The sequence below is a fragment of the Cetorhinus maximus genome, chromosome 17, assembly GCF_964194155.1.
Source record: "Cetorhinus maximus chromosome 17, sCetMax3.hap1.1, whole genome shotgun sequence".
Taxonomy (NCBI): domain Eukaryota; kingdom Metazoa; phylum Chordata; class Chondrichthyes; order Lamniformes; family Cetorhinidae; genus Cetorhinus; species Cetorhinus maximus.
In genome coordinates this window covers 95310315-95334632 of record NC_135895.1, presented here as the reverse complement: position 1 = coordinate 95334632, position 24318 = coordinate 95310315, and the positions used below count along the sequence as shown (strand labels likewise).

At 42.6% G+C, this 24318-nt stretch overlaps 1 protein-coding gene across 1 annotated transcript in view; it reads left to right on the top strand.

Moving 5' to 3' along the window:
• The window catches only part of LOC144692608 (zinc finger protein GLIS1-like), a 470450-nt gene that overhangs the window by 364871 nt on the left and 81261 nt on the right, over window positions 1-24318 (top strand). The window contains exons 7-8 of the mRNA XM_078561640.1: window positions 1378-1519; window positions 13573-13741. Of these exons, the coding sequence (XP_078417766.1) occupies window positions 1378-1519; window positions 13573-13741 (311 nt within the window). The remainder of the gene's footprint in view (window positions 1-1377; window positions 1520-13572; window positions 13742-24318) is intronic.

The window sequence follows — 24318 nt, the reverse complement described above, 5'->3', positions numbered from 1 at the left end:
GATGCAATTTGCAATTTTTGCAAATTAGTGCTCGCAGTGCAGAACTCTGTAATGCGGATGTGGAGGTCAATGTGCTTCACACAATTCTTCTTCATCAATTATAATGCACTGAAATTCATGCAAGGTGCATTGAACTCCATACCTGAATTCTTGATAGAAATTCTCAGTTTGCAAAACTGTCTGCTAAACCCAAACCATTGTATGCAGGGAATATTCCCCACCATTCCCTAAAAGGAAGAGAGATTGAAATTTATGGTAAAAGATTTGTCAGAATTTGTTTTCACTCTTTGTACCGTGTGATCTTTGAAGAGGTAATGTATAGTAAAATGTTGGGGGTTTATGGCAGAACTTTCCCTGTGGGCATCAGGTTCAAATGGGGGTCAGAAGCCCGCACTGTGTGGGGAGCATTCACTCACCTGTGATTTTCGTTGATTTGGTCAATTAATGGCCAGAGGTTGTGCTCACTGTCCAATTTAGGAGGGTGGGTAGACACTGAATGCTGGAGGGCCAATAAGAGGATGCCTCTCAAGGTAAGTGAGGGAGAGGGCACCTCAAGATGGAGGGGCCCTATTTCCAACTTTTTAAAAGTAAAAATTTTTAAAAATAGACCAAACATCTGGCCACCATCGTGGAGGATGGGGGCAGGGCAGATTGGCCTTTGCTGCAGCTGAAGCCTGGCAAGCAAAGAGGTCCTCTTAGCCTGCTGCAGCACTGGCTGTCCAATCTGTCGCTGTGCACCTGCACTGTTCCCCACTGGCTTTGTGAACTCTGAGGCCAACAAAAAAATCCCAATCGGCCTCCGACAATTGGCTTTAATAGACTTTCAGTTAGTTGAGCCCGCTACTTGCAGGCGGGTTGCCTTGTTACCTCTCCCAGTCCTGCCTCAGAGAAAATGGCCTGGGGGCAGAATAGAGCTGGGGAACTGGCATACCAACCGATGGTGCAAATGTCTGTGTCTGCCTGACTCAGTGCCCATCTCCATCAGGGAAAATTCAGCTCTTAGTATTGGCAGGTTTAATGCAATGGTAGTGCTCTGATAAATTGTCGCCATACAACACCCTACCACTTTCTCTGATAGATCCCTAAATGACAGCAAATATAATCAACATTACATCTCCCCAGGTGGCTCACTTGCAACCAGCTAAGACCAGATCAATACTGGTATCTGCCTGGTTTCACTTTGTGATGCAGTGGACCCACTGATCGGTTTCAGAAGCCCTGGTGACTAATTATGATTGAGTTGTTATGTTTCCACAGTCAAGTCATTGTTTGATGACAATTCCTGTAAATATTTAGACTATATGATAATTTGCTAGCGTGGCTTCTGACATTTGTTGATGAGACTCTTTTATACTTTTTCTTCCCTTTAATTTGAAGCTGCGTTCAGGCACTGAACTTGAACCGGATATGATGAACGATTGCCTGACTATTCAGCCTCTTCAGCCAGTGGCTTCACCACGCAATGTAACAAGCAACACAATTGGAAGAACTTTGGCAGTCAATCATGAGATATACCCAGGTATGTTCTAACTATTTCAAAACAAAACTTTCTAAATCATGTAAATTAGCCTCACACACAAACTAAGTTATAAAGTTTACCACGATGTTTCTGAAAAATTGAGAAACTTGGATGAAGTGTGGTCTTACAACCACTATACTCCTGCTTTCTGGAACTATCTCATTTCTCACCTTCTCACCTCCCTGCCTACTTTCAAGAACAATCTCAAAATCATTTGATAGTACATAACAGCTATTGCTGAAAAAAAGAGACGTGTCTAAGCTTTTCGTCTTGCACTCATCAGGATACTTGGCGAGAATACCAATATAAGGGGAAAACAATAATTTATACTGTATGAGAAGAGAATGCTGATTGGTTGCCAAGTGGATTCTGATTAGTAGAGGCGTTGCCATGGACAATGCACCAGTGATGGTGACTGACAGTTAACTGTCAAGCATTGTTGAAGTTTAAACCAAGCAATATGTGTACATGTTCTTTCTGTCTGCAAAGAACAGGGCTGTGATTAACATATGTAGCTTCCAGTACACGCAAATGCACCACACTGAGAGCCCGACTTACAATCTTAAATTGGTTGTCAGTGTAATTCTTAGGACACTGAGGATTATTTAGCAAATATACCACATTACTCATTTGTGTGATAGGCAGAACGTCTTTTTGGCTTGACGGCAGTATCCTGTTTGTGACAAAAACCACTCGTGTTGCTACTGCAGTGTTAAACAGTCTTCACCTGTTGCTCAAATTTTTTGAGCTACCTTGCCCTTCCAGGGTATTCTGAGGTAGACTGGGCACTTTTCAAGGCTGAAAATGACGGCCTTACGCCCATTCATGATTTTGTGTGATATACAGTGCAAAGTGATCTGATCAGGGTAGCCATTATCCCACAGGATGCCTTTGATGCGCCCTATTTCAGCATCAAGCTTGCATGGCGAGCAAATGGCTTGGGGCCTATTTACAAGGTTGCCGATAAGACCAATTTTATCGCATGTGGAACTGTAAGAATCCCAACGCATATACTGACCAGTGAAGGCACATTTGTATGTACTGGAAACTACATATATTAATATACAGGGCCCCGTTCTTTGCAGGTAGAAGGAACATGTACACGCATTACACCTGTTTCAGCTAAACAAAATAAGTGACAGCCATTTGCTGACTCACTCCTCAGGGCAATGCCTTGACCAGTCAGGGTCAAGCTACCTGGTTTAAATTTCAACAATGCTTGGCAGTTAACTGTCAGTCACCATCACTGGTGCATTCTTCATGGCAACGCCTCTACCAATCAGAGTCCACTTGGCGACCAATCAGCACTCTCTTTTCATACAGTATAAATTGTTGTTTTCCCCTTATATTGGTATTCTTGCTAAGTGTCCTGATGTGTGCAAGCAAAAAGCTTCGATGTTATGGCACAGCTGATGGTAAATGCTGAGCTGCTCAAATCCGAAAGGGAAGCTTGAAACAACTGCTACAACTGTTTCATAATTTGTATATAATTCGAGATGCAGGCTTTGAATTCAGCAGTAATAAGACTATTGAGTCTTACAGGTTTGTTATAAAACTAAATTAAACCTTTATTAAATAGAAAAAAATTATTTTAAGCACATACATAGGTTTACAAATTACTACTATGGTAACCCCCAACTCCCCTAGTTAATCCACCTCCCAGTTACACCTCCGCTAAGGCAACAGTAAAACAACATAGATTTAAAAGATCCAGGCAAAGTAACATGATACCCTGAACAGTCGAATTCAAAGTGAGTTTTCTTAACTTCAGTTCCTTGTAGACAGCAGCTTGAGGCTTAGATGCTGGAGGCTTTTCACACTTGTTAGATCTTAGAATGCCTTCTTTCCTACACACAACCTCATCTCCCTTATACAGATTTCCCGTTTGAATGCAAATTCCCATTGTTTCACTATGGCCCGTGATCAGCTCCGCACTGCAATTTCACGCGGGCGGGCTAATTAAGGCTGCCCAGCGTGGACTGTGAACGGTAGCGCTGAGTGCTACCTGTGCGAGTTGGGGGAGGAGGGAGAGTCGGGTCCAGCGCTCTTTCACGCATGCGCGCGAATGAACGCTTCAGTCTCGCTGAGGCACAGAGCTGCATCAGGGAGATTGAAGCGCTTTTTAAAAAAAAAAAATAAATGTAATAAAAATTTAATGAAACATGTCCCCTCATGTGACTGTCAAATGAGACGGGACATGTTTTTATTTTTCAAAAAAAGTTTTTATTTAATTTGTAAAAGCTTTAGGAAACCTCATCCCACTCGTGGCTGAGGTTTCCTAAAAACGTTAAAGGCCGCTTGGCCTTTTCGCCTGCCCGCCAACTGTATGGTTGGACGGGCAGCCTAAAACTCAGGTAAATGACCTGGTTAATGGCCTTAATGGGCCTATCAATTATCGGTGGGCGCGCAGCCGACTCCAGCGTGAGCCCGCCGAATGAAATATTGTGCGTTTTTACGATGATGTCAGGGCGCACACCCGAACCCATCGCACGTCATTTAGCGTTCCGACGTGTCGGGCACCTGCCCGCACACCGAATGGAAAATTCTGCCCTATGTCTTTGGGCTTTACCTCTCTAATAATAAAATCTGTCATAGTACCAATCTTTAAGAAAAATAAACACACTGTTTCTTAACTTCTCCTGGCTAGGTGAACCATTTCACCCCCTCTTTTGAATTCAAGCTAGTCTGGTTTATTTAAAAATGAAAATGTTCTCTTTACACCTCACATTCTAAAACTTCCCACATGTTCACCTAATTAACATTTCAAACCTAGCGTATCTTCTGATACATCAAAGCCTTCAGACCAGCTGTCTTTAATTCAATTAAGTCCCACACACATGCACATAGACACCATTACCCTACTTTACAATAAATTCCAATAACATTATGAAAATTATTATATCTTCCTGATATGCCCCCTTATTAAAAAATGAAACGTCATAATTTAAAAAGACATCTTGATTTTCTGACCCCATCTTACATTGCCTCCTATACCTATTACACGATTACATTACCAGATGCACGCATTAACCTAACAATGTAGATACAAATCCTTGGTATCAACAGAAATCATTCCAGTCCAGTGTCCAGGTTTCAAATGTCCAATTTTCCCTTTAAGCTTCAAACCTTCGACAATGCATCTGTGATCAGAATTTCTTGTCTCGCCACATGTATAATCTGTAGGTTAAATGGTTGCAGTAAAAAACTCTATCTGAATAGTCTCACACTTCTGTCTAAAAATTTGTCCAGAAACTTTAAAGTATTTGTGGTCTGTATAAACAATTGTTTCTGAAGAATTGTTTGCAATGTAAATTTCAGAATGCTGCAATGGTAACACCAACCCCAGAGTCTCCCTTTCGATCATTGAATATCTTTTCTGTTGTACATTCAATTTCCGTGAAAAATACCCTATTGGTTTTTCAATTCCAGTGTCGTCATCCTGTACAGTATGACCCCAATGCCTGTATTGCTTGCATCAATGGCCAACTTAAATTGCTTGGCGTAATTGGGTACTGCCAAAACTGGTGTCGTAGTTAGTGTAGTTTTCAAACTGTCAAATGCCTTCTGATACTTCTTGTCCTTTTTTTAATAGTTCAGTCAATGGACCAACCACACTACTAAAATTTGGTACAAATTTCTGGTAAAACCCACTCATGCCCAGAAATCTCAAAACTTTTTGTCTTGTTGTAGGCACAGGGAAATCCACGATAGCCTTGACTTTCATATATCTTGGAACCACCTTACCATGTCCAGTGGTATGGCCTGGATACGTGACTTGCGCTTTTGCAAATTCACTTTTAGCCAAGTTCATCACCAAATTAGCTTCTTGTAACTGAGCAAATAATTCTTCCAGATGTTATAAAAACTCCTCCCATGTGTGACTGAAAACTATCAAGTCGTAAATATAAACAGCACAATTGCTCAGACCTGCAATTACTTTGTCAGTCTTTGAAATGTTGCAGGTGCATTTTTCAAAAGAAATGGCATGACTTTAAACTGATATAGTCCATCTGGCATCACAAGAGCCAATATCTCCTTTGCTCTCTCTGAAAATTGGACTGCCAATATCCTCTTAGCAAGTCAATCTTTGTGATACATTTTGATTGTCTCACTTTCTCAATACAATCTTCTAATTATGGTATTGGATAAGAATCCACTTTTGTCACTGCATTCACCTTTCGATAGTCTACGCATAGCCTTTGTGTTCCATCCGGTTTCGGTACCAGCACAATAGGCGAACTCCAATTACTGCAACTAGACTCAATGATATCACGTTCAGGCATGAATTCAATTTCTTTCTGTACTTATGATAAACATTGCCGTATTTAATCTATAAGGATGTTGCCTGATCGAAGATGAAACTTTTGCACATACATCATGTATAGCTAAATTTGTCTTCCTCAGCTTATTTCCACAAATAGCTTTGTGTGACCGCAATAGCTTCCCCAAATCACTTTGACACTTGTCTGGAAGGTAACTCAGTATTACGTTTAAAGTTTCAAGTACCCCGTCATTATCAAATTTTATTAGAGGAAAATCAATTTCAGAATCCTGCATTTCTACCTCTTTCTCATTATCTACCACCACTAACACCTCCCTTTGGTCCTCATTCCTGTCAAAGTACTTTGTAAACATATTTACATAACATACCCTCTGCTTCTTTCTTCCATCTGGAGTATTTATTAAATAATTTATTTCACTCAATTTCTTTTCAATCCTGTAAGACCCACTAAACCTTGCCTTTAACGAGTCACCCTGTACTGGTAATAGCACAAGCACTTTCTCCCCAGGAACAAAACTATGGGCTGTAGCTTTCCTATCAACTTTCACTTTCATCACTTGCTGTGATATTTTTAAATGTTCTAGCCAACTCACATGCTCTATCCAACCTTTCTCTGAAATTTGATACATAATCCAGGAGAGTAGTTTATGAATTTTGATCCACCAATTTCTCATGAATCGATTTCAGTGGTCCTCTCGCCTCATGACCAGAAACTAGTTCAAAAGTACTAAAACCAGTCGATGCATTAGGAGCATCCCTAATAGCCAATAACAAGAGTGGAATTCTCCCACCGCAATTCTGTGGATAATCCTGACTATACGCCCTCATCATAGTTTTTAGAGTTTGATGCCATCTTTCCAAAGCCCCTTGTGACTCAGGATAGTAAGCTATTGACTTAAATTATTTTATCCCCAAACTGTTCATTACTTACTTAAACAGCTGTGACATGAAATTTGAACCCTGATTTGATTGTATTTCTTTAGGTAAACCATATCTTGTAAAAAATTTAGTTAACTCTTCCACAATTTTCTTTGTTGTAATATTTCTCAAAGGTATTGCTTCAGGAAACTTGGTAGACTCATCCATTATTGTCAATAAGTACTGATTTCCACTTTTAGTCTTAGGGAGGGGTCCTACACAATCAATCATGACTCTAGTGAAAGGCTCTTCAAATGCTGGAATGGAAATTAAAGGTGCCAGCTTAATCACTGCTTGTGGTTTCCCTATCACCTGACATGTGACACGTTCTACAGAATTTGACTACACCCCTATGCAATCCAGTTCAATAAAAACATTTTTGTATTTTCACCTGTGTCTTTCTAATTCATAAATGTTCCCCCATTGGAATTTCATGAGCAATCGTCAGAACCTCATTTCTAAATCCAAATGGTATTACAATCTGATGCACTCCGCTTCAGCTTTCATTTGCTGAAATGCGATAAGGCCTCCATTTTCTCATTAAAACATTACCCTTAAGGTAATAAAATTCTGGAATACATTTTGCCTCTGTTACGATTAAGCTATCAAATGTAACTGTCTTATTTGCAAGACTTTTTGCTGTAACTCCACTAAATGTCTTGAGTTAAACACTTCAGCTGCATTGTCTTCCAGTCTTTCTTCCTAAACAATGTCATCAATTACATTGCCAGCTAATTGGACTTCCACACCTCCTCTGCCTTGGAACTTCCTGTTCTTCTTGTTTCAAACTATGAACCTGTGATCTTGTTATTACATAAATGGAAACAATCCAGGATGCTCTCTCTGCAATACTTCTGTTGAAAACACTTCTACAGGCTGCTCAACTACCATAGGCATCACCCACATCTGGGACCCAGCTATATCATTACCCAAAATAAATTGAACCCCTGCAATGGGCAATTTTCCCACTACTCCAACAATCAACTCATCTGTTTCCCAGTTACTCTTTAAATTTACCTTCCATAATGGAGTAGGTTTAGCGTCTCCATGAACCCCACTTATGATCATTTTCTTCTGAAATACTCTGTCTGAACAACAAATGCCACTATCCCACAACATTAAGGATTGACCAGCCCCTGTGTCTCTTAAAATTTTAACATCTTTACCTACTCCACCCTGTACGCATGGAAAGACTTTTCCTTCACACACAAAATCTTTAAACATTTCTGCAACCTGCTCCTCAGAATTCTCTTGGGTAAATTGTGAACACATTCCCACTTCTTTACCTATCACTGATTCTTCCTGTACACAAACCACTGGTTTTTCCTGTGTCTGAACCTCAGAACCCACAGTACTTTTACTTCCAGTACTTTTCTGCACCCCTATAATTCTAACAGATTTTCCTTGCAATTTCCAACACATTGACTTTGTGTGTCCAACTTTATTACAATGAAAACACCTCAATTTTCGAATGTCACTTCTACCCTCAGCACCTGCCTTTTTATTCTGAGAAAAAGCTTCCTGGGAATTTCCACCTACTCCTTCTCTTCCCTGACTACCCACCTTTCTTTCACCTTCCCACTTTCTATCCTTCTCTGATTTAAAAGGGTGACAAAAAAAGGTTTAACTCTATGAACAAACTTATAATCATCAGCAATCGCCACTGCTTGTCTTACCGTTTCAACCCTCTGTTCCTCCACATGAGTTTTCACTACCGAAGAAATTGAATCTTTAAATTCTTCCAAAGGAATTACCTCTCAAAGATCTGCATATATTGTCACTATCTTTAATGCCTGTATCCATTGGTCAAAATTACTTTGTTTCACTCCCTCAAACTCAATATAAGTTTGCCCAGGCTGTTTTCTCATATTCCTAAATTTCTACCTGTATGCTTCAGGAACCAACTCATATGCACTCAGAATAGCCTTTTTTACCACATCATAGTTCACTGACATTTCTTCTGACAGTGAACCATAAACCTCATGTGCTCTACCCACCAACTTGGATTGTAACAACAATGTCCAGTTTCCCTGTGGCCATTTCATCTGTTTAGCTACCTTCTCATATGAAATAAAGAATGCTTCAACATCCCTTTCCTCAAACTTTGGAAGAGCTTGTGCAAATTTAAACATCTCCCCACTGGGTTGTGGTCTGGAAATAAGTCCTTCATCATCTTCTGGTCTCTCTTTTTTAACTGCCAGCACTTTAGGCTGGAATTCCCTCTCTTATTCTTTTCTTTCTCCTCCTTTTCTAACCTCGCCATTTCTAATTCCCTTTCCTGTTTTCTTTCTCTCTCCTGCCTTTCTGCTTGTTCCCTTTGAGATGCCCTTTCTTTTTCTTCTTCTGGCCTTTTTATTTTTCTGCTGCCTCTAGTTCACATTTTTTTCATTTGCAACTGAATTTGAGCCCATTCCAATGAACCACCCCTTGGTGAACTCGGACTCTCAGGTATTCCTTCCAATTTCAAATGCTGTGCTATACCTTCAATTATACCTGATTTCCTCATCCCTGCAGGTAATCCCAACTGTAACTTATCCACCAATTCCATGAACTTAATTTTATTTACCTTTTGTAAACCAGCCAAAGTTATAACTTCAACTCCCAGACAAGTCTTAGCAACTGCCAAAGCCATATTGCAGTCTCACCATTTCAAAAAAAGTCTCACACCAACTCCTGAATTCTAAGTGCTTTTTGTACTCATAACCTTAAGATTCACCAACTCCAATACAATCAAGGAATATCAAATATATCCCGCAAAGAGCCCTCAATTTCATTATGGCACATCCGATGGTAAATGCTGAGCTGCTCAAATCCAAAAGGGAAACTTGAAGCAGCTGTCACAACTGTTTGCAATTGCACTTATTTCAAGATGCAAGCTTTGAATTCAGTAGTAATAAGACTATCGAGTCTTATAGGTTTCTTACAAAACTGAATTAAAACCTTTATTAAATAGAAAAAAATAATTTTAAGCGCATACATAGGTTTACAAATTACCACTATGATAACTCCTAGCTCCCCTAGTTAATCCACCTCCCAGTTACACCTCCGTTAAGGCAACAGTAAAACAACATAGATTTAAAAGACCCAGGCAAAGTAACATGATACCATAAACAGTCGAATTCAAAGTGAGTTTTCTTAACTTCAGTTCCTTGTAGACAGCAGCTTGAGGCTTAGATGCTGGAGGCTTTTCACACTTGTTAGATCTTAGAATGCTTTCTTTCCTACACACAACCTCATCTTCTTTATACAGATTTCCCCTTTGAATGCAAATTCCCATTGTTTCACTATGTCTTTGGACTTTACCTCTCTAAAAATAAAATCTATCATAGTACCAATTTTACCAGTAATCTTTGGGGGAAATAAACACACTGGGCTGGATTTTACCGTCAGTTAGTGGGGGTGGGGCCCACTCGCCGATGCGTAAAATGACACATGATGACGTCGGGTGGAACTCCCGATGTCACCGCGCCCCATTTAAATTTTTAGGAAGGCAGGGGCGCAGCAAAATCAGCTGCGCGCCTGCTGACCTGTCAATAGCCAATTGAGGCCATTGACAGAACAATTAAAGTAATTAGTGGACCTGCCCGTCCAACTTTAAGGTTGGCGGGCAAGCCAGGAGCCCCGGCGGGAAGCAGAAAAAACATGAAACCTCATCTGCAGGCGGGATGAGGTTTCATGTAGGGTTTTAAAATTTTTAATAAACTTTTATTTGGAAATTATGAATATGTCCCAATTCATGTGACATTGTCACATGAGGGGACATGTAAGGGAATTTTTTTTTCTATTTTTAATGTTTTTGAAAGTAGAGATGATCTCCCTGAGGCAGCACTTAGCTTCAGGGAGATGAGTGCGGTCTTTCATGTGCATGCGCGAAAGAGCGCACTATCGAGTTTAGGCATTCCCCTCCACGCGCACAGGGAGTGCATAGCGCTTCCGTGCAGATGTCATGCTGGGCGGGCTTTAATCGGCCTGCCCACGTAAAATGGCGCCGCGCCTCCGATTGGGGGCGCCGATCGGAAGCGTGCCCGCCCATCAACTTCCCCCCCGATGGGGGGAAAATTCAGCCCACTGTTTCTTAACTTCTCCTGGTTAGCTGAAACAGTTCACTTCCTCTTTTGAATTCAAGCTAGCCTGGTTTATTTAAAAATGTAAATGTTCCCTTTACACCTCACATTCTAAAACTTCACCCATGTTCACCTAATTAACATTTCAAACCTAGATTATCTTCTGATACATCAAAGCCTTCAGACCAGCTGCCTTTAATTCAATTAAGTCCCACACACACACACAGGCATAGACTCCACTATTACTCTACAATAAATTCCAATAACATTACGAAAATTATTATATCTTCTGATATCAACATGTCTCTTTTTTTTAGCAACCACAAAATCCTTTCCTTTGACAGCCTCTGCCCACCTTCTCCTCATCCTAATTTTGGCTTTAGCCCTTTTCCTTGTATCTGGTAGCTTCCCTTTGAGATGTCCTGTGCATAAAGAATGTTACCTGTTGTTGATTGCAGATGCAGGATATTATCAAGGTTGAAAAGATGAGCTAAATCAGGAAGTTGTTATTAGATGACACCACGCTTTAGAGTTTTTAAAGACTGTAGATTGTGGGAAGAAGGGAGACAGAGGGGGATAAGGAGTTTGAGCTCCTGAGAAAGACCAGTCAATGTGCTTTTTCAACTGAGCTGTCAGAGAGCTCACATTGGACATTGTTTATAATAACCTGGAGATTTGTAGGAATGCAACTAGTAGAGCAAAGAAAAAAAAGTAAATATTATTTACAAAAATGTCACCCTGTGAGAAACATCAGAACAGGTCTCAATATTATGTAGTGGAAGAAAAAGCAAGAGGCAAAGTGTGATTGTGATGGAGATTAACACATGACTTTGCTGTGTTTACATGTCTTGTAGATTACAGCACAGTGCACAATGGAAACCTCAAAAATTTCAAACAGTTTACTACAAGAGTTTACCCAGATCTCCCCCTCTTTTCAGCTAATGTGGCTTCATTTTTGGTGCCAGTATGTCTCCAATGCACTTTCTGGACCACGTTCCACTTGCTTTCCTAACTTGGCAGGTACCATGGTGATAATCACAGGCATAATGTTAGCCAGTTTTTTTTAACAAATGGGGCCAAACAGTGAACCAGTTATAATCTTGATTGATGATTTAAGTGTAGTACAGTGATGTTAAATAATTATGAATATAGAAATGTTCTTAAGGTTGCATAACACAGTCAAAAAATATTAATAAGAGTTTCAACGTTTAGTAACACGTTATCCCTTTGGATGAGTCAATGAAAATTGATCCTGGTATTTATGACAGTAAAGCAGCTAACTGTATATAAGGCTAAAGGTGAAGGAAAGTCTAGGGAGAACACTTTTTGTTCAAAGTACTCATTATTGTCTATTAAAAAAAGAAATCTTAGTGTGATTTTCTGCCACATTAGCTGAAAAGAGGGGGAGATCTGGGTAAACTCTTGTAGGAAACTGTTTGAAATTTTTGAGGGTTTGCATTGTGCAGTGTGATGTAATCTACAAGACATGTAAACACAGCAAAGTCATGTGTTAATCTCTGTCACAATCACACTTTGCCTCTTGCTTTTTCTTCCGCTACACAATATTGAGTCCTGTTCTGATGTTTCTCACAGGGTGATTATAAAAAAAGTGTCAAGTACCTTAATGGAGAAGCTAATCTTCATGTGAGATCTCCCTGCTGGTAAATCACTATGGTTATGTCAGCTAAAACGACTCCTTTGCAACTAGGTTGTGATTTCAGTGGAGCCTGAGGTACTTGGAACTGGTCACTCCAGTTAAAAAAAACTGCTGCTTGTGTATATAGTATATTTTGCTGGTGGCATATTTTTCAGGGTCAGGCTCTAGTCTGGCTTCCAGGTTGCTCTTAAGTTGTGATCCTCATTAAAATCACTAAAATGATGCTAGGCAAGGCCCTCTTCCTCGCCAATGACATCCTGGGGTGGCTGGACATAGTCATGAAAGGAGTGCAAAATTTGTTGTTAAATACATTCAATATATTAATATCACCTAGCAAATCTCCTGTGGTGTTGCTGACAGAAGAAACATTTAGTTTATCAGGACAGGAGCATTTTGCCAGGTAACTAGGAATGTCTTTTCTACTGCTGAGAAGGAGCTGGGTTTGGGTTAAAGCCAAAAGTCTAATTTCTGCAAATTCTCAGATCAAGTAGAAGTTAATTGCTTTCTGTATCGTTTTTAAAGCTAGTAGCTCATTTGTAAGTGCCTTATCTATTCAATTTTTATTTGTTTTATGCACAATAATGCCCAGATAATCTGTTTTTGTGATGTTGATTGAAGGATCAATGTTGACCAGGACACCAGGGATAACTTCCTTGCTTTCCTTCAAAATGAGTGTCAGAAGATCTTACATCCACCCAAGCAGATAGGGCCTCAGTTTATTGTCTTACCTGAAAGACAGTGCAGTACAACCTCAGTAGTGCACTGGAGTATGGGCATTGATTTTTGTGCTCAGCCCTAGAGTGGGACTTGAACCTAGATCCTTGTGACACAGAGATGAAAATGTTACCAACTGAGCCATGTCTGTCAAAACAAATTAAAACTCAAGGTACTTCCCCTGTAGGCTTTCCTTTGAGATTATAATATGAAATTGAGCCTTCTTATATTTAAGGGTAATTTTAAAAACCCTTTTAAAAAGTCTGGAAACTGATAGAATGCATTACACCTAATTTTACTTTTTATCATGGGCTAATTAAGTTAAAATTAACTCACATTTGTGAAGCAAAAAACAAGGAGCAGACATAATTCTTATTTTGATTTAATAAGCTGATACATTTTTGTTTTGTTCATTTAGGGATGTACAGTTGCTCTCCCACCAGCCATAGTGGGCCAGCAGCACCTGTTTTGTCATCTCCGCATCTTACACGAAGTTCATCCTCTGATTGCCCTTCCATTGAAGGGAACTTGCACAGTCCACATGGTCATCTTGCACAACTGCCTTCGGTGGAGAACTCGAGACAAGGGTAAGGTTTACAGGATGCCTGCTAGATTCAAGGAATACACCACACAATGAGCTAGATTGAACCCATGGCTGTCTGAATGTGTAACTAAATAAACAGAGTTTACTTGCTGTCCTAATAGCTCTGGGGATAAAATACTCTAAACTGTGTGGTATTGACAATAGAAAACTGGCAAAATACCAGGTACTGGTCAGTACTGTTAGTTGATATGAGTTTGGGGCACAGTAGGGGACTTCAACCAGGAGACAAAGAAGAATCAGCAAAGGTTCCAGCCCCTGATGGCTTTTTAATGACAACTGCTAGAAAGCGTTTTGCATGTGTGTGGTGGCTCAGTTGTGATGTCCTTCCTTCCAGGATGTCCTTTGGCCAGGATCAATGTTATAAAAACTAGTTAGCTCTCCTTTCCCAAAAAAAACACAACTCTCAATTTTTTCTCACAGCTTAGATCTTTGATCCTTGAATCATTTTGGATGCTTAGCTCTGTACCTTCCCAGGGACAAAACTATCCTGGCCCTGAATAGTATGTTGTCCTTCATATGGTGTCTGACCAATCACTTATACAACAACAATTCTACCTAAATCTTTGATTTGTGCTCTACCTCTTTGCTAATGCAACCCAAAACATAATTTGTTTTCTTCATTAGAGCTGCTATAAGCTTTCCTGATCATATGAAGTTCCCCTACATTGTTTTGACTCTTTACTGCATCTTCGCATGTTGAAATGAAGCCTCAGTGCAATCTCCTAATCATCTCAATCTTTCCCAAGATCAGAATTATGGAGCTTGGATCAGAAATCTGTCATAAAAGATTCTATGGCTGGAATTTTACAATCTGTGCCTAAGACCCGTGGCGGGAGCGGGAACTGGGAATGCTTCCTGCCACGGAGGCTGATGGGAATTTGCACCATATTGCATGACACTGGGCTCATTAATTATGCAGTCGGGGGTTTCCCGATGTATTGTGCAGGGGGGGTGGACTGGATGACATGCACCCCGCCATCACGGCATATCAATGTCATATTTAAAAGGCGTCTGCACATCAACTTCTTTGTCGCGAACCCACTGTGGAAGGAGATGTCCTGATCATTCCAGGGAGCTCTGGCCCTCAGATTTAGTGAAGCCTCCCTCAATGTGCTGCTCGATGCAGTGGAGGCCAGGAGGGGATGTCCTGTACCCAGAGGATGGAAGGAGGAGGCCGAGCTGTGTGACCAACCCTGCATGGGAGGGAGTCTCCAAGGTGCTCAGTGCCCATGGCCTCCACTGGAGGACTGCCCTGCAATGCTAGAAACAGATGAATGACCTCAATTGTGCCGCCAGGGTAAATGAACCCTCACCCTCACACTCACTTCACTGAATGGTAGAGGGGACATGGGCCTCAGAGGCAAGGGCACCATCTGTGTGGCCCATGCATAAAAGAACTACTCAACGTGATAAGATGATGCCTCATAGCCCTACTGCAGACCATGTAGTCTGTAGGTAGAGAGGCCACTGCAAGTCCCTGACCCTTCCACACAGAGAGCTCAGATGCTGTCTGGGGCTGGGGGAGTTGGGGGTGTGGGGGAAGGGTGTTAGGCATTGAGGGCACCAGCACACACAGCTAATGACATGCCTCTGCGTGCCTTATTCTTGTACCTGCATGGGCTCAACGCTCTGGAGGGTGCTGCCGCAGAATCCTTCTGGACAACCTGCAGTGCAGCAATCACATGGCACACAATCCAGTGGGTTATTTGTAAGAGTTGAAGCATGAGAAAGATATCTGAAACCCAACTCTCAACCCATCACCTCTCTTTGTGCAGGAAAAGTTATGGCACAACCGGAAAGAGAGAGAGAAGATGGGAGGGGGTTGCCTGAACTGAGGAACCTTACAGAGTTCGAGGAGCGGGCAGCCAAGCTGGCAAGGGAGGAACCAAACCGAGCCAGTGCAGATGGAGAGGTTGGCAGGCAGCCTTCATCCAGTAAGGATCCATGCATAATGTAGTCACATAGGAAGTTAATGGTCATGCACATGTTGGAGGCAACTCATGCAGTAACTCACTCTCTCCTCTCTCACTTACAGGTGCCAGCAGGAAGAGGGGAAGGCTAGAAGTAGAAGCCCCGTCTAGCCCACAGAGGACCAAGGACATTGGGAGGAGGAAGAAAGTGCACTTGTATAACCATCACAGAGGTTACTTGCACCCTCCACCAGCCCAGAGACACACACCTCGGTGGGTACTAGATCTAATTCAGGCAGGGTCTCACAATCTGGTGGTCACCACACAGACACGTGCCAACAGCAGGAGGTAGGGTCAGCCAAGCTCACCAGCGTGCAGAGGACTGTTCGGGAAGAGGCAATTGTGATGTCCAAGTCGGATGACGAGCTTCTGGGATTGGTCCTGCACAAGATGTTTGAGATGCTGCGAAAGGTGGGGCGATATCAGGCAGAAGTGTCAACAGAGTGGCATGTGAGGTGGAGAAGTCCGTCTGCCTGCTTTCTGATGAAGTGGTTCCAACCTGTGCGTGCATGGAGATCTCCATGGCGAGGATGGCGAACACCATGGAGAACCTTGTCCAGCAAAATGCCAAGTTTCTGTCAGAGATGCGCGTAGACCTGCAATCTATCGCTGTAGCCATGGGTAAGATCTTCCTGTGGCTACACGAGAGTGGGTGGGGCACCTCGATCTTCCTTCAGGTGCCCCTTCTGCTCAAGGAGTAGGGCAGGGGCCTACGGGCATCCAAAGGGAGGAGGAGAGGCTGTTGGACACTCCTAGGACCTCCACTCAGGACTCTCACTGAGTGTCCTGCCTTTCAGAATCGCCCTTGCCTGTGACCCTTTCAGCTTCATTCTCTATGAATACAGAGGGAGCAGTTGCCCCACAGCAGGACAGCCAAAGTAAACCGGGGCCCTCCAGGCCTCGGGTCTCCAGAGGATGCTCGCCAAGGTCATCCAAGGCAACAGCGCAAACTGGTCAACAGGCTGCCTGCACCCCTGCTGCAGAGGTCAGGGGAGCACCTAGAAGAAGTGGTAGGGAATGAAAGATTAAGAAGTTATGATTTCATATGTGGTAGCATGGGTGCACTATGATTGTTAATGTTCTTACACTTATGTAAATAGACTACGCTTGCACTTTAATGAGGTCTGATGCAGTTAAATTGCGATTTGTAGTCATTATGCCTATGCGCTCCCCCCCCCAACACCCCCCCCCCCCCCGCCATCTTCAGGGGCACACCCCAGGCTGGGTCTATGTCCCCCAAATTATGCATGTGCAGGGAGGCAAGGGTCTTTCCCAGGTCCCTTGCGAGTCATATGCAAGAAGTCTCCTGTGCACGCTGAGCCTTTGTCCTTCACACTCTCATCTATTCAAATGCCTTAGCATTGTCAGTACTACATGATGGGGTTCCCTTCAGTTGTCCAGTTGAGCTGACCTGCCACTCTGTCCAGCCCTTGCTGACCCAATTCCCATGCGGCATCTCGAGGTTTCCACTTCAAGGCTCTAGATAATTGTAGTGGTGTGGTGTGTGTAACTTTTCAGGTTGAGTCCAACACCTTTTAACCTCCCCCATGACCTACACCCTCCCCCTCATAACCATTGACCCTCCTGATGTGACCTTAGACCTCACCCTACAACCCTTTCCTATCACCCTCCGTCCTGTGCAGATGAATGTCCATGTCCCCAATCTTCCCGAGAAGCCTACCCCTGTGACAACAGGTGTGCCCCGCCTCATCCTGCCGACCCCCAGAATTTGGTTCTACTTTCGTGTCCCCTCCAACAACCCTCAGTGACCCTCACCCTCCCACCCTACCAGGTCCCACTACCCCTTTAACCTTCACCATTCCTTCCTGTCAACAATTCCCTCAGTATGCCCCCCAGGGCTTATCAGTTGACACCATGGACCCCTCCCTCGGAACCTTCCCCCCTTCCCCCCATGCCCGTTCACATCTGCACATTCTGCCTGCACTCCACCACAGTCCTTCAAACCTACCCGCTCCATACCACCTCACCAATTCCATGACCCCTGCAGCATCTTTCTTTTCCCCCTACCACTTCCAACCTCCTCCACCTCCTTTAGACCTGCCCCACCTCTTCATTTCCCTCCTCACCATCCAATCGCTCCCCCAGCACAGAACATCGCCACCCAACAGTACCTCATGCAGCCCCTGCAGCATGAAGATCCACATCCTGGAAGCTGCTACAGCATGAAGATCCACGTGGTTGATGATACATCTACCTACTACTGCACGTGATGTTCCAGGTCCATCGTCACTGGAGACCTCTATCTTTCACTCTTCGCAAGCTGCCCCAGGCCTGTTTCGGGTGAGTCCCGACATGTCCATGCCATGTTGGTCCAGACATGTTCCAGACCGTTGTGATATCCCACTAGCGGGGGGGACAATTCCAGTCAGTGCTTCATCTGCATCCCATTAATGGGATGCAGAATGGCTTCATGCCAGCCCCTGGCAGGAATGGTGACCCGCCATGATGGGCATCATTTCATGCTGCCGCACTGTTCCCCCCATCGCTCGCCATTACACCCGCCACTGTTGGGACTGGAAAAATCAAGGCCTATATTTTTAATATTTTATAGAAGCTTGTTTTGTAATATGTTCACTTTCAGTTGATTACTGCGTGACTGGGAGCAGCCAACCCAAATGGAATCCACAGCTTATCTAGACCAGAACCACCAAAACCTATGCCGCTTGACTATGTAAATAGAATAACTTGAGTTTGTTTTCTCTGATGTCTCTGTTATATTGGAAGAAACATTACATGACAAGAGTAAAGACATGGGAAGTGACAGCTTTCTTGCCTTATACCACTGTGCAGTGTGCTGCAAGTGCCTGTTTGGTCTGGCATTAATCTGTTAAGGGCTAGAGGACTAACAAGTTGCTTTTCACGGTGACTTTGCTGCAAAAGACGTAAATGTTTAAAAACTTGATTACCAGGCTATGAAAAAGAAATATAATTAATTGTTTGGGTCTGCTGTTATATCATAGGTGAGAATCTGCTGCAGCAGCTTTTTCAGCCAAGGGGTTGGTGTTAATTACCAGGGCATTGTTCAGAGCCCTGCCTGGCAGAAAGATAAATAGTGGAGCCTTTTCCCAATTCATTATTTCATGTTCAAGTGTTTCAATAAGGATGCAAGTTAGTTAAGGTACAGCAGAAACCCGACAAAGGCACCTAGAGTTTGCAGGCTAAAAATCGGGGTGCAGAGGCGCACAAATAACTGCTTGCTCAAGGTATTACAGGCAGTGCCTAAACTTGCTGCCTGCTAGTTTAAACAATAAGTGGTGTGCAAGCCCAGTGCTGAACGCACTGCTGAGTGGTTGCACATCTCAATAAGGGACCCAAGTTCATGTGAGGTTAGCACCACTTAAAGCTCTGGCAGGCCTGCCAGTGGCCTTGGAAGTGTGGTGTTCTCTCTGTAAAGGAAAGGGTTAATATCAGAAGCATACATGATGCTGATGTAATAATGATGTCAGATCACGTGACTGTGAGGTAAGAGAGATCTGGAAGTGAGAGGAGCTCTAACCTCGTGTGGAGGTCCAAATGTGTAAATACTTCCAGTAATAAATAGTTAAGGTTAAAGAGACTAAATACCCGAGCGGCATACTTTTGGGAGACTAAACGATCTCCAAAAGCCCATCCAAGCCCCTACCACACAGCAAAACACCCTCCTGCCCAGGCACGCTGTGCCCATTGGAAGGACCTGTTGGCGATAAGGGCCGCCCCCGTGGGAAGAAACCCCCCAACCTCTGATTGGCTGGCAGCTCTCAGATGCGGGATATCCACCCTGCCGGACCCGGGAACCCTGACGCTGACCAAGTAGGGGTGTGATTGACTTTAAATCATGGCAGGGCACCCTGGAATGGCTGTGGCTGGGTTCACTAATGTCCTTTAGGGAAGGGAATCTGCTGTCCTTACCTGGTCTGGCTTGCATGTGACTCCAGATCCTCAGTAATGTGGTTGACTCTTAAATGCCTTCTGAACAAGGGCAATTAGGGATGGCCAATAAATGCTGGCTCAGCCAGTGGTGCCCACATCCTGTGAACAAATTGAAAAAAAGCAAAGGTGAGGTGTCCTTTATGCTGCTGAATGCATGAGTGCGTTGAAGACACGGCATTAGCTGAAATGGCGAGGTTGAAAATAGCAGCACTGGAGTCAAATCAGCATTACAGACTGACTGAAGTCACGATCTGCCTACTCTGCATACTCTGGCACATGCTCCCAACACTCATGCTAACGTTCTCTCCAAGTTGGCAAGTTACTTGCACTGGAAGTGTGTGTGGTACAAACACCATTCTTTTCTCAAAATGGCACCTGTACCACTGCTAAGGAGCTCAATTTTGTGGTCTAATTATTTTTAAAGAAAACAATTATGTGAGGTATAACACAAACCTGCCTGGTTTGCGCCTCTTCTATTCATTTTTACTCCTCTGTAGATTTGATTTGTAGTTTGGCAGCCTGAGATATAATCCCAGTGTGATTTGTTTGTCAGTCAACAACATGATGAGGTTACAGGGATAACCTGTTATTTTCAATGTACTTCTTCGGTCAAATGGTTCATGTTTACCCTGCAGCCCAATATCTTACATAACTTCATAAACAAGGTCATGTTTTGGATGATAGAGAGAATAGGATTGCCAGCGAAAGCGTTGGACAAGAGAAGAACTACATGGAGTGTGCTAGCATCATTAAACTCTACCTTCTCTGAGTCTTCTCTTCTTACATTCTAATCTGTTTTAAATTGCCTAATCATTATTTCTAGATTTGTTTTTTTTTCTCCTCTTGCTCTTTTCAATCTTTTATAGGGTTTGGCTCTTTACAGAGGTTTCTCAACAATTATAATACATAGATCTCCTTCTTGATCAGACGCTCAAAAAAAACTCAGTGGGCAGAAATTTTCCCCCGATGGGGGGGTTGTGCAGGGGTGGGCGCAAACCCAGTTGGTGCTGCTCCGCCATTTTACGTGGGCAGACCAATTAAGGCCCGCCCAGTGTGACGTGCACCTGGAAGCGCTGAGCGCTCCATGTGCGGGCGGTGGGGGGGGGATTCCCTGAATCAGGGCCTGCGCTCTTTTGCACATACGCGTGAAAGAGCACAGAAATCTCCCTGAGGCACCATTACTTTCACTTGGGAAACATTGAAGAAAGGTAAAAAAAAAAAATTAAGGACATGTCCCCTCATGTGAAACTGTCACATGAGCTGGGACATGGCCATTAATTTTTTCAAAATTTTTAATTTAATTAATAAGCCCTTCATGAAACCTCATCCCGCCCATGGATGAGGTTTCATGAAAAATGTGAAGGCCGCCTGGGCTCTTTGCCTGCCCATCAACCTTAAGGTTGGACATGCAGCATTCTTAACAACTTTAATTACTTTCTTAATGGCCTTGATAGGCCTTTGACAACCGCCTAACTGACAACCTAAATGACGTGCGGTGACATTGGGATCCATGCCTGACGTCACCGCGCATCATTTTACGTGTTGGTGAGCGGACCCCGCCCCCGCTTGCCAACCCAAAAATTCTTCCCAGTGAAAAAGATGGCACTCTGTGTGGAATAGAAAGGATATGTTGGTTAATCAGAGCTGTGAAAATGAACATTCTGTGCAGTTGAAGTTAAGCCCTTGGTCTGGTTGATGTACTCAGCAGCTGTCTTGCATATACAAACAAGAAAGCATCAGCCAGGGTAAAACAGTGGAACCACCTTGTTCTTCAAATAGTAGTGATGCATCTTTCATAAAGGCTCCCTACCCCCAGGTGCTATATAGTCTCCTGGGAGAGTTAAAGAACCAGATCAGAAAACCAAGGCCAACTAGGGGGAAAAAATCTGGGAAAGTCCTCTTCGTTGCCCCTAAGCGATTGAAGTTAGTCCAGGGGACCATATTTTAGCATGACTATAATTGGTATCAGCCTCTTGCATGATACAATCTCAGCCTCATCCAGGAACCTGTCCGTCTTTCACTTGAAGGTACACAGTGAATCAGCACCCAGCGTACAAACTGGCATTTATGTTCTGTCGCTTGACTATTCTTTGGGTTAAGAGCTGTCTAACATGTAATCAATTTTTTCCCTTTTCTAATTTATATTTGACCCTTGGTCCTCCCCAGCCTATCAAATTGAAATAATCTGTCACTGTGTGCACAATCTAGTTCCTTCAATATTTTAAAGACCTCAATCAAGTCTTTTCCCTGAGTCTTCTCTAAAATGTCCAGGCCAGTTCCTTAAGCCTACTTAGGCAGCTAAAGGTTTACTAAACCAGGAATCATCGTTGTGGCCCTCCTTTGAACCATTTCCACACAGGATTATCATTGATGCATATTTAAATATATATTACTATAGTACTTCTATCAAATTGTGGTTGCAGGTTTTTTTCACAGATGGGACCTCACAAAATTCCTGGTGCTTTGCAATTATCGATTAAATCCTTTTAAAATAAATGACTATTTCATACTGAGCAGACAAAGTCCCAGGGCCAGTCCTACACTGAGTGCTATGTTCCTGGGCTAAGTAGGGGTGGTAGGGGGCGGGGGTTCAGAAAAATTATCAGTCAGGGTTCTCACTCACAATTGTTATAATTGTTATCCCATGACCTGTGGTGTAACATGAATGTGGATGTCGGTGAAAAAAAGTTCAAGCTGAATTGTTGTTGCCCTTCAAAGCCAAAGAGGCTATCAATGGTCATTTGGAGAAGGGGTAGAAGACTGTTTAAAAGAAGTAGAAGAATATTGAAAGATCAGCCGTAGGCTAAGCTGGGGTACAGAACTCAAACATAATTGACAAGAGGTTCCAAAATTTGATTTAACAGTGTAAAGTTCTGTGGTGCAGCACCTTTGCCAAAGTCAATATGGAATGCAGGGCTTGTTGCTCCCAAATGATTATAGCAAGGACAATTTAAACATTTTTACAAAATTGTTGGGCTTGCTTGGAAATGCAGCACCAGGATCGTGTCTGCATTACCAAATTTGTTTACACTGGCTGGATTGAGAAGCTTACAGTGATACTCTTCATGATGCACTATGAATACAGCAACTGGGAGCCAGGCATGCCAATGCGATGATGCTAATCTGAAAATGAAAAGGATTACATATTTTCAAGAACATTTATTTAGATAGTCATATTAGTTTGTTGCATTGGTTAATGAAAATATAGAGCTAAAGCTGAGAAGCAAAAGATTTATGGTTAAAAAAATTACTGGTTTACCCTCATTCCTGCATCAGTATGTTAAACAAATTAATAATCTAAATTAAGTTTTCATAAACTTCTTTAATTACAGTAGAGATGTAGAATGGCTTACTGCTAAATATTTAGTCATAAGTAGCAAATCTACATTTCTGGTAAATCAGCAATGCATTGGAATTTAATGTAATGCTAGCAATGATAAGACACATCAATTTCAATGTCTAGATTAGACAATGTGGTGAAATAATTTTAAAAAAATAAATAGAATGCAGGGTCAAAAAGACAGAGGTATTGCTCAGACATTATAATGGCCTGGATTTTGCTATCATTGTAACAGCAAGGATATCAGCACTCACTGTTCTTACAAGGTAAATCTGACAGCAACTTCAAACGCTGAAATGCAGAAGTTTCTGTCAGAGATACCCTGGTCTTCCCTAAGGTGCACTCTTGCAGTCCTTACTAATAGCCTCAGCATTGAAATCAAGTGTGATAGCTTGAACTTAAGGTACTTACCAACTAGTTCTGCATTAAAGACAGCTGAAAATGTGGGGCTAGTGCATTCAGGAGTCAGTGAGTTTTTAAGGGCAGTACAAGTGATAATTACTGCTGAACAACTTGTTGCCATTGAAAAAATAGTTTTACAAGTCTGGACTCTCATTCTCTGAGGAAAATTAATGCTGCAGGTTTTAAAAAAAAATACTGCTTCTGTTTATCTCCTTTATCTCTCCCTTAATTCCATGTGCATTTTCCAATCATTATTTTTCTTCCAGCACATGATTTAAATGTAACTTATATTTTCTGGTTTTTACTTCTTGGTTTGCAGTCTGCATGTCACAATGAGGATACTTCAATCTCAACCATTGAAGAATCTCACTGTTGCTTGCCATGTTCACAAACACACAAATCCCCTGTAGTAGGAGCTGCATTGAAACAGTCACCAGATTAGTGGAAATCCCTGGTGACAAGCCTGTGAAAAGTCTCTGGGCAACTGTATGTGAGATTAATGGTGAAAGGTGTTACTTCGCCACTGAGAGCAATGTTCTTGTTAGGACTCACTTGGAGTACTTTGTCCAATCTTGGTTACTGTTAAGATCCCTGTGGGAGGATTGTAAACCACAATAACCAAATTTACCAAATGACTCCCAATGAAGAATTTATCAACAAGATTTCACTTCTGTAGCTTTTACTTGAACACGAATCCGAATCAAGATAAATTAACGAGCAAATTAAGGTCGGTACAAACATGATCCAGAATTGTACGTGTTGCGATTGGATGTGCAGCCGACCCGAAACCAAAATCACATGAGAAAATGTTGGGCAGGCGTCCCAACGCCAAAGTGATGTTGCGCCCATATCACAGTTGGTGGGCGCACCTCCGACTCCCAAGCACGCCTGCCGGCAATCAAAATTCCAATTAAGCCA